Raw genomic sequence first — 9,676 nt, forward strand, 5'->3', positions numbered from 1 at the left:
GCCATGGCTGCTGAGCCTGTGCGTCCAGAGCCTGTGCTCCGCAACGGGAGAGGCCACAAGAGTGAGAGGCCCGCGTACTACAAAAACAAACAAAAACCTTCTTAGGTAATACTGTATGGGTAAACATCATCAAGTGTTCTAAAAATTATATGAAGTTCCTAAAATTTGGATATGTCCTGCTATTGTTATCAGTCTTAATTCTAGTTATCTTTAAAATAAGTCACAGCAACTTGGTTAAGCTTCTTTGTCAATTACATTGTAATCAGATCCTTAACTGTGCCTTTTCAAGTCTTCTGTCATTCACAGATGTTTCACTCATGCTTTTGCAAAATCTTAAGAAGATTCACAGAAAGGACTTTTTGGCAAGTAAAAGATTGATAACTTCCAGATCATACTGCTGAACTAGTTAAGAAATTCTAATGGAAACCCTGATTGTTTCATAAAACTGTTAACAAGATTAAGATCAAGATTAGTTACATAGTACTGAGTGACCTAATGAATATGGTTATGTTTTTGTCTGAAATACTGCTGGCGTTTAGTCTGTGTTTTCTAGACATAAGGAAACCTTTCCCTTTATAACAACTTGGTAAGTTTTACCTTTGTAAGTGGAATTGAAACATTTATCTTTTCTCTTGACCTGATCCCTCCAGGAGTTGGAAACTCAGAGTCCCAACAGCTTTATCAGCTGAATAAGGAAGGTCACCTCCTGGCAGGAGCAGGACTATTGAGATATTTTAGGAACCTTGAGAAGGGAGGAACTCTCTCATATCTACAGATACTGCAGGCAAAATCTGATGGCAAGCTGTTGATATGATTTTCCTGGCCTCAAGAGGTTTTTAAAAAGCTCAATTGATATTCCTTAAGAAAAGTTCTAGCACAGCCAATTGAAAAGAGCCTATACGACCAGTTACACTTAGGTAAATCAGGCTGTTTACTGAAACTAGACTTAATTTGGCTCAATTTGGTAGAAATGAGGATAAATTAGAGATTACATTTTGATAATATACCTTTGTGGATATGGAGGTTTTGTATATACTGAGGGTTTTTGTATTATCTACATCCAAGATGACCTTGTTGCTATATTATAAAGTATTTTAATTAAGTTACTAAAGGAATAGTCTAAGATTGTTTCTGAAACTGATCACGGTAATCTATCTTTGGATGAAGATCAGATGTCCCATGATCCACAACCAGGAGATTATACATACTGGAAAGGACATCACTTGTAAGACTCTCTCCAACCTAAATGAAAGAGCCCTTATCAGGTATTAAGTAGCTCATGCGCAGTGAAACTGAAGGAAACTGACTCTTGAATTAATATTTCCCACTCAAGGGCTTCTGTACTGGACTGGTCGATAGAAAGGACTGCTGACCTCAACACCCGCATGAGGAAAAGACAACAGCAGTGGTAGACAGCTGACCCAAGAATCTGGACCAGGTCTGTTAAGATCCATCCTAATTCAATGGAACTGTTCACCAATGTGTCTCCTTATCAAAATGGAAAGTTTTTATTTCTAATATACTTCTGACTCCAATGTTCAGGATAGAAAGGAAATTCTCCAGTGAAGCTGAATAACTACTCATGATATGTATCACTGCTTGCTACTGAAAGATCTGCAAACAAAAAAGGGAAAATGATGGAGGAAACTTTCACGTATTGAGGTATGGAGAAGTCATTCTGGCTTATAAGGTAGGGCTGTTCTAGTTTATCAAACATACATTGTACATCTGCTTTAACCACTGAAGAATGCATTTAAAAATGAACTAACTGTGGTTCAGGCATCCAAAATGGATCTGGTGCCTATTATGCACATGGTTTCAGACACACTCCTACATTACTGAGAACTTGAACGTTCTGAACTGTATCAGACTCAAGGACACTGTCAGCTGCTATGAAACCTTTCTCTAGGAATGGTAACAAGCAAGACAGCTCAAGCTATAGCCTCGCAGCAGAAGGCACTAGATTCTTTAGGCAGAATAGTACGAGATACGAAAACTGCTTTAAATTATATTTTGACAACAAAAAAGACGTATAGTGGCCAATAACTCCTGTTATGTATATGTTAATACCCTTGGAGAAGCTGAAACAAATAGAGTTAATTCGAAATCCTACTTACAGAATTTACATAAAAAAGGACCCACTCTGAAACCTATTTTCCTGGCTGCCATCTGTAACAGGAAGACTTCTGGGGTATATACTACACGGGTGCATTTTGATCATTATCCTCATTATAATATGTCTACTAATTTTCAGATGTTTGTCCAGTGTTGTGACAAAGCAGTCAGAGAGAGAGGTAATGTTTTATAATACAAAATATTGATGCTAAGCAACTTGACAATTCTTTAAAAATGAAGTCAGGGACTCGGGACTTCCCTCGTGGTCCAGTGGCTAAGACTCCGTGCTCCCAATGCAGGCAACTAGATCACACATGCTGTGACTAAGACCCGGTGCAGATAAACATATTAAAAAAGTCAGTGACTCTCTCCTCTAATCCTGAAAAAGGTTGTTGCCTCTCTTCCCCTCAGGCTTGAGGTGTACCAAAGAAAAAGGCTGACTAAAACCAAGCAGGACCCTGTGGGCCTTCCTAGAGAAAGACCCCCCCCCCCCACCCCCAAAAAAGTCAGTGACTCTCTCCTCTAATCCTGAAAAAGGTTGTTGCCTCTCTTCCCCTCAGGCTTGAGGTGTACCAAAGAAAAAGGCTGACTAAAACCAAGCAGGACCCTGTGGGCCTTCCTAGAGAAAGCCCCCCCCCCCCCACCGCCACCAACAATGTCCCCTGTTTTAGCCCCCCAGGCCTTCCCTGAGTTCCAAAGAGCAAATTTAATTAGAAGAAATGCAGAAACAAAGGAAAGCAGTCAACTAAGGCAAAGTAATAATTTAGCCATAAAACAAAGTCTCCGACCTTTAGTGCCTCAAGGGCTATAAATAGTATCCTGAGCCATGCCCTTGAGTTGTTTTGCAGATATCAAGAACTCCACCAGGTGAAAGAAGTTAACTGCATGCTGACTACCAGCATGTAGACCCCAGACTGGTTGGAACCAAAAGGCTGAGATTCCCAAAACATCACCCAATTATTCACCATTAACCAATCAGAATTGTATGAGCTGATCGCCCATCCTGTGACCTCTCCCTCAGTCTTCAAAAGCCCTTCTCTGAAAGCTGCTGGGGAGTTTGGGTCTTTTGAGCACGAGCTGCCCATTCTCCTTGCTTGGCACCCTGCAATAAACTGGGTTGTGATAACAGAAAGTACAATGTTAGTTGCTGTGACCTGATCCAAGTTTCTGGTTGGTAACAGAAATACTAAGAGTCATTCAACCTAAGGTACTGATAACCCCCTAAATATCATCAGAAACCACTGGAGGACGTTTTCTTTCCTGAACCTCATCTTCTGACATCTAGTAAAGGTAAAAACAACTATCCAGTCTGGCACCCTCCCATTTGTCTAGTCCAGCACATATGTGCTTTGGTATCTCACTGAGCTCTTGGCCAGGGGCACTGGGCAGATGCAGGGAGTGCCTCCAGTGTGAGAGACTCACTAAAGTGTGTGTCGTAACTCTTGCTTTGAATCTGGGGAGAGATAAAGAAACCAACAGTTCAAAGATAGATAGGGCTTCCCTGGTGGCGCAGTGGTTGGGAGTCCGCCTGCTGATGCAGGGGACAGGGGTTCGTGCCCCAGACCGGGAGGATCCCACATGCCGTGGAGCAGCTGGGCCTGTGAGCCGTGGCCGCTGGGCCTGTGCGTCCGGAGCCTGTGCTCCGCAACAGGAGAGGCCACAACAGTGAGAGGCCCGCGTACCGCAAAAAAAAAACCCCCCCAAACAAACAAAAAGATAGATAGGAGGACACAAAGCTAACCAGCCAGTCCCCGATGAAAGAGAAACACAGCTTTCAAGATGTACAGTTAGGGTGTGTGGTGCTAATTTATTACGGCTGACTTGCCATTTCAGCTTCCTGGGAAAGAAAAATTCCTGTGACTTGAACTGCGGAAAGACAAATTATCACAGATGTCACATGGCTTCAGGGTGGAGCCAGGAAAATCAAGAAAAGTAAGATGTTTCTTAGTTTCCCTTCACTCAAAACCACTATTTCCCTAATTCTATCAAACTCCATAAAAGGCACAAAATAGAGCTAGAAACTTGGAAATATCCAAAAAAGTGAGCAAAGGCTCTAAAATTAGAGAACATCCCTGTTCCTCCTGTTGGCCTGAAAAGACACCCTCAGTCACCTCCCATTTTCTGTTTAGATCCCCTCTTAACTCCAGATGAAAATGCAGCTTTTGGCCAATGCATCTGCTTCCCCTGCAGTGCAGCTAGGATCCCCCAGGCCATCTCCTCTGGTCCAGACCAGGCTGGATTCTCTACCTGCTTATTTTCTACTCATCAGTTGTTTTTCCAAAGCTCCTCACACGTTAAGGTCCTCTCTTCTGGCTCAGCCTAAGTCCCACATCTCCCTCTGCACATGTGTGCTGGGAGGGAGCACGTGTTCTGGGGTGCAGTCTGCACTCTCCGTTGAAGGAAATGGAGGTCACGTGCCCTGCAGTGAGAGTTAGCTCCACGGCCATTTCCTTCAAGGAGTCTGGGAACAGGCCCCATCCCTCTCAAGTTGTTTCACAGCCTTCTCTACAGTTTCTGTAATTAACATTCACAGGTCCGAACAAAACCTGGAGTTTTTCTATTCTTTACTAAATAAACATTCGCTTCACAGAAACCAGCCCCAAACTCATCAGTGTCCAATTATGTGAGAGCAGGCACCAGGGGGACCAGGTCATACATTTCCCCGCTTGCAGCGAGAACATTAACGAACCCTGCCTGGCAGTGCCCTCGAGTGTCCAGGAGACGGTCCTCTCCCCCACAGGCCCAGTCCTGCCAACACGGGGGCTGTGAGCCCTTAGGGTGAACTCCTACTTGCTTCTATCCAGTGAGGCTTTGGGAGGGAAACTGAGCTGAAACAGAGATTGCTCCCTTCCCCTTGAGGCCTGTGGAGGATTTTCTGGGGTCCCGGTCAGAGCGGGCCAGGCTCCAGACAGCTGCCGTGGCCAACCTCGTCATCGCCCCATGATGAAACTGGGTTCGTCCTCCTCCTCTGTTCCAGATGCCGCCTCAGAGCCACTGGATGACTGCTCCTGGGACTGACTGGATCCTGTAATCACATGACACTTGGATTAGAGAGGTACAAATCTTCGAGTATCCCCTGATTAGAGCAAATCAAGGGGTACTCCAAGAAAGGACTGCTGAGGAAAACCCAGGAACCAGCTGTTCCTGGACTTTACAGGGAGGAGCCAGAGAGGTCCTCATGTCCATCAGTCCCCGTTGCCACTCCCAGGTATAAAGGGCCAGTCACAGAACTGACCTACCATGCTGGAGGGTGGGCCTCATCCTTATGAAAAGGTCCAGCACACATGAGATCCTGATGCCCCATAAATCAGGCCTCACTGCTTTTTATATGATTCCCCCCTAAAGTCTGTCACCTTGGCAGGGCGACGTCCACAGCAGCCCTTTAACATTTAGCGCTAGGCTGACAACACTCCTGCTGACGTCTCCAGCTCTCACCCCAGTCTGCAAAAGGAGTCTCAAAAACCTTGTAGCAGAGGGCTCTGCCTACAACAGATATGTCAGCTTCCCAGCTCTTCCCACAGATGCAGAAAGCCTCTCTGACACTCCACGTGCAGCTCTGAATCCCAGTGTCCTCCCTGGCGGTCTGCCAGTCTACCCTCAGTGCAGCTGAGCTGGCTAAGAGCAGAGCACAAAGACAACTTGTTCCCAACTCCTCCTCCCCTCTTCTCGGGAGCAGGGCAGCAGGCGAGAGCTGGGACGAGCCAGGGCCCACACCAGTCCTCCAGCTCCCCGTCCACGCCAGGAGGCCACTTGCAGGCACCGTGGGCCTCCTCCTGCAGACATGCAGAAACTCACTCCAGCACCCCAGGGCCCACAGGCACCCAGAGCTTTGCTACTGCTGTTGTCACAGGACCAAAGAGCTTCAAGGCCTGGGGGCGCCCAGGGCACAGCCCAGTCACCTGCACACCCTAGGATGGGACACTAAAGAGCACTCATGGCAAGGGGTTGACATCATCTCTATGACTTAATTATTTAGGACTTTCCTCCATCTTAACCTCACGCCAAAAAGAACGAGAAATTTTGAAAGTACAAATGAGGAGTGCGTTTTAAGCTAAGATTTGTTGAACGCCTATTATGTGCCAGGCACTGTGCTTATTGTCTTTGCATATACGTACCATCTTAACTCTAAACAACAGTCTATGAGATAAGTAACACTCCTCTATATCCATTTTACAGATGAGGAATAAAGCTCAGAGAGGTTAAGTAATTTGTTAACCAAGGTCTCATAATCAGTAAAACCAGGACCTAGGATTCAAACCTGGACTATCTGACTTTCAAGCCTCTGGTACCTTGCCTGCAGAGATGCATAAGGAAATGGAGGCAAAAGAAAAATGGCATGACAGCCATAAGAAAGAATGAAATAATGCCATCTACAGCAACATGGATGGACGTAGAGATTATCATACTAAGTGAAGTCAGACAGACAAAGAGAAATACTATATGATATCACTTATACGTGGAATCTAAAAAAAATGATACAAATGAACTTATTTACAAAACAGAAACAGACTTCAAAAACAAACTTATGGTTACCAAAAGGGAAGGGGGGAGGGATAAATTAGGAGGCTGGGATTAACGTATACACACTACTATATATAAAACAGATAACCAACAAGAACCTACTATATAGCACAGGGAACTCTACTCAATCCTCTGTAATAACCTATATGGGAAAAGAATCTGAAAAAGAATAGATATATGTATAACTGAATCACTTTGCTGTACACCTGAAACTAACACAACATTGTAAATCAACTATACTCCAATATAAAATTTAAAAAAATGAGGTGAAAACAGGAATGAGGTGAGCCTACTGAATGGATAAGGAAAATGTGGTCTATTCATACAGTGCAACGATTAAGCCTTTAAAAGGAAAAAAATTCTGACACAGGCTACAACGTGGATGAACCCTGAGAACATTATGCTGAGTGAAACAGGCCAGTCACAGAATGACAAGAATGACAAATACTATATGATCTCTTTTATAGGAGGTACTTAGAGTACCCGAATTCAGAGACAAAGTAGAAGGGGTGGTTGCTGGTGCTGGGAGGAGCAGGAAATGGGGAGTTGTTGTTTAAAAGATATAGTTTTTGTTTTACAAGATGAAAAGAGTTATGGGAATAGATGATAATGGTTGTACAATTTGAATGTATTTACTGCCACTGAACTGTACACTTAAAAATGGTTAAGATGGTGAATTCTGTGTTATGTGTATTTTACCAAAATTTTAAAAAAAGGAGGGGAAGAAAGAAAAAAAGAGAAAGAAAGGAAAAGAGAGAGGGAAGGGAAGGAGGAAGGAAGTGAGGGAGGAAATGCTATGCAGAGACTGAGTGAAAAACTATAGATGGATCAAAAACATAGCTCTGAGCTCCCTGAACTCCTAGGGCAGAACTCCCTAAGCGCTCTCACGTCATGTCACTCATGGAAAAGGACAGTATTTCTATGGCATGTGGGGCAACTGGTCCAAGGCCATGGGCACTCGGTCTCCACCCTGAAGGCAAGGGGATCAGGGTCTCTGCCACGTGTAGTCCATTCCCCATATACCAGCGGGGGAGCTCTGCTCTAGAACCTGGGCTCCAAGGCTGAAACTGCTGAGTACTTGTTTTGGTCCATAACTTAGTCATACTTGGTCAGCCTGAAGTCTCTATAAGAACCACCCGCCATATCCATAGAGATCTGAACACATCAGGACAAGAGCATAGACTTTGATCTTTCATTCTGATCTTAAAGAGACAGTAAAACAGGAGGCATCTTTGAGCTCACCGAGTAGACATCATGAGCAAGGCTCACCCTCCTGAGTGGAAGAAATTTATGGAGAAGTTGTTATCACTAAAATTAAATGGTGGCAGACATGTCCAAGGAATATTGTGGGGCTCTGATCCCTTTATGAATCTTGTGATAGATAAATGTGTCGTGTACATTTTATTACTGAACATTTTTATTAAACTTGTAATAGTGGGAAAAAAAACCCCAGTAAAATACTCATTAACCTGGATGTTTATGGAATGGGGTGTTCCGGATGCCTGAAGTGCTGACTGACAGAGGAGGACTCAAAGCACTCCTTGTGACTGAAAAGCTCCTGAAAATGTAATGCCTCAATTAATAGTAAACACAATTGTTTCCTGTGTGTCGGAGGCCTGGAAGTATCTCTCTCAAAGAGGAGAAACCTAGGAATCTGCTGCACATTCAAGTCATTTGGTAATTCAACAAAATCATTTCATTCTCCAATGAAAAGAAATAGGACTCAGAGAAGAAGCTGATTCTAGGTTAGGGACAGGAAATACACAAGACAAGTCTGGACTATCTTGTAGTACCAGAAACTAAGGAAGTGCTGTTAAAAACAAAACAAAACCCCTCAAAACTCCACCAATAATGGGAGTATGTAAAAGGGACACGGGCCATCTGAAAGCGCCCAATGGCCAAAGCCGGAAGAGTTTGGGCAAGAAAATGTAGTAGTGCTGGATTAAACCTAAAGTATAAAACAGCCCAGAGTCCACAATGATATAAAGAAATGAGGGAGAGACAAATCCACGCAGAACAATTTCAAATAGCTTCTGTAGCTACTCCGCCCTCATGGAGGGGCTGTATAACCCGCCACTCCTCAAGTGCGGGCTACGCACAGGGAATTCTTTCCAAAGCGCACAGCGTGGTAAGGGGAAGAAGAGTCACTTTACACAGAGAACCCTGAGGAGCACCTGCCTGAGCAGGTGATCACGGGCAACATCAACTGTGCCAAGCCATTCTGACAAGCACCCAGCCCTGACATAAGAATGGTACTTTCTCTCTGTGGTCTTCCTCCCAAAAATAAATAACTCATGAGAAAAACATTAGACAAATCCCAACTGGGGGACATTCTACAGAACATCTGACCCTCAAAACTCTCAAGGTCATCAAAACAAAGTCTGAGAAACTGTCAGGGCTAACAGGAGCCTAAGGCTACATGATGACTAAATGTAATGTGATATCCTACATGGGATTCTGGAACTAGAAAAAGGCATTAGTTAAAAATTAAGGAAATATAAATAAAGTATGGACTTTAGCTGCTACATGTATCAACATTGGTTCATTAGTTGTGACAAATGAACCACATTAACTTAAAATGTTAACAACAGAGGAAACTGGGTATATGGGAATTCTTTGTACTATACTATCTTCGTAATATTTCTGTAAATCTAAAATCATTCTATAACACAGTTTATGTAAAAAAAAAGACACTGCCTACCCTCATGGAACTGAGACTGCAACTGAATAGATAAGCACGTTATGTGATTCAGCAGATTCTGTAACCAAATATGTGCAAAACTCTGTGGAGCAAGGTGGAGGCTGGGTGGGGAGGGAGGTTAGAAAAGGCTTTACAAAGAGAGGAGGGTGCAAGATGAGAAGTTTTCCAAGCAGATGGGGAGTCGGGTAGCATGAAAACGAAAAGAGCTCAGAGGCCTGAGCATGAGGAGAGATGGGAGAACAGAGATGTTACGCTTGGTGAGAGTAGAGGACACGTGGAAGGGAGAGGCCAGAACAAAATGGTGGAGAGACCAGAAAGGGCAGGAATGCAGGAGCGACT

General features: G+C 44.0%; 1 protein-coding gene across 1 annotated transcript in view; it reads right to left on the bottom strand.

The window, feature by feature from the left end:
- Window positions 1–4,998: 4,998 nt before the first annotated feature.
- The window catches only part of PRKRIP1 (PRKR interacting protein 1), a 23,397-nt gene continuing 18,719 nt past the window's right edge, over window positions 4,999–9,676 (bottom strand). Inside the window, exon 6 of the mRNA XM_007468817.1 lies at window positions 4,999–5,140. Within this exon, the coding sequence (XP_007468879.1) occupies window positions 5,046–5,140 (95 nt within the window). The 3' untranslated portion in view covers window positions 4,999–5,045. The remainder of the gene's footprint in view (window positions 5,141–9,676) is intronic.

This window comes from Lipotes vexillifer, unplaced genomic scaffold (genome assembly GCF_000442215.2).
Source record: "Lipotes vexillifer unplaced genomic scaffold, Lipotes_vexillifer_v1.1 scaffold12, whole genome shotgun sequence".
In the NCBI taxonomy this organism is placed as follows: domain Eukaryota; kingdom Metazoa; phylum Chordata; class Mammalia; order Artiodactyla; family Lipotidae; genus Lipotes; species Lipotes vexillifer.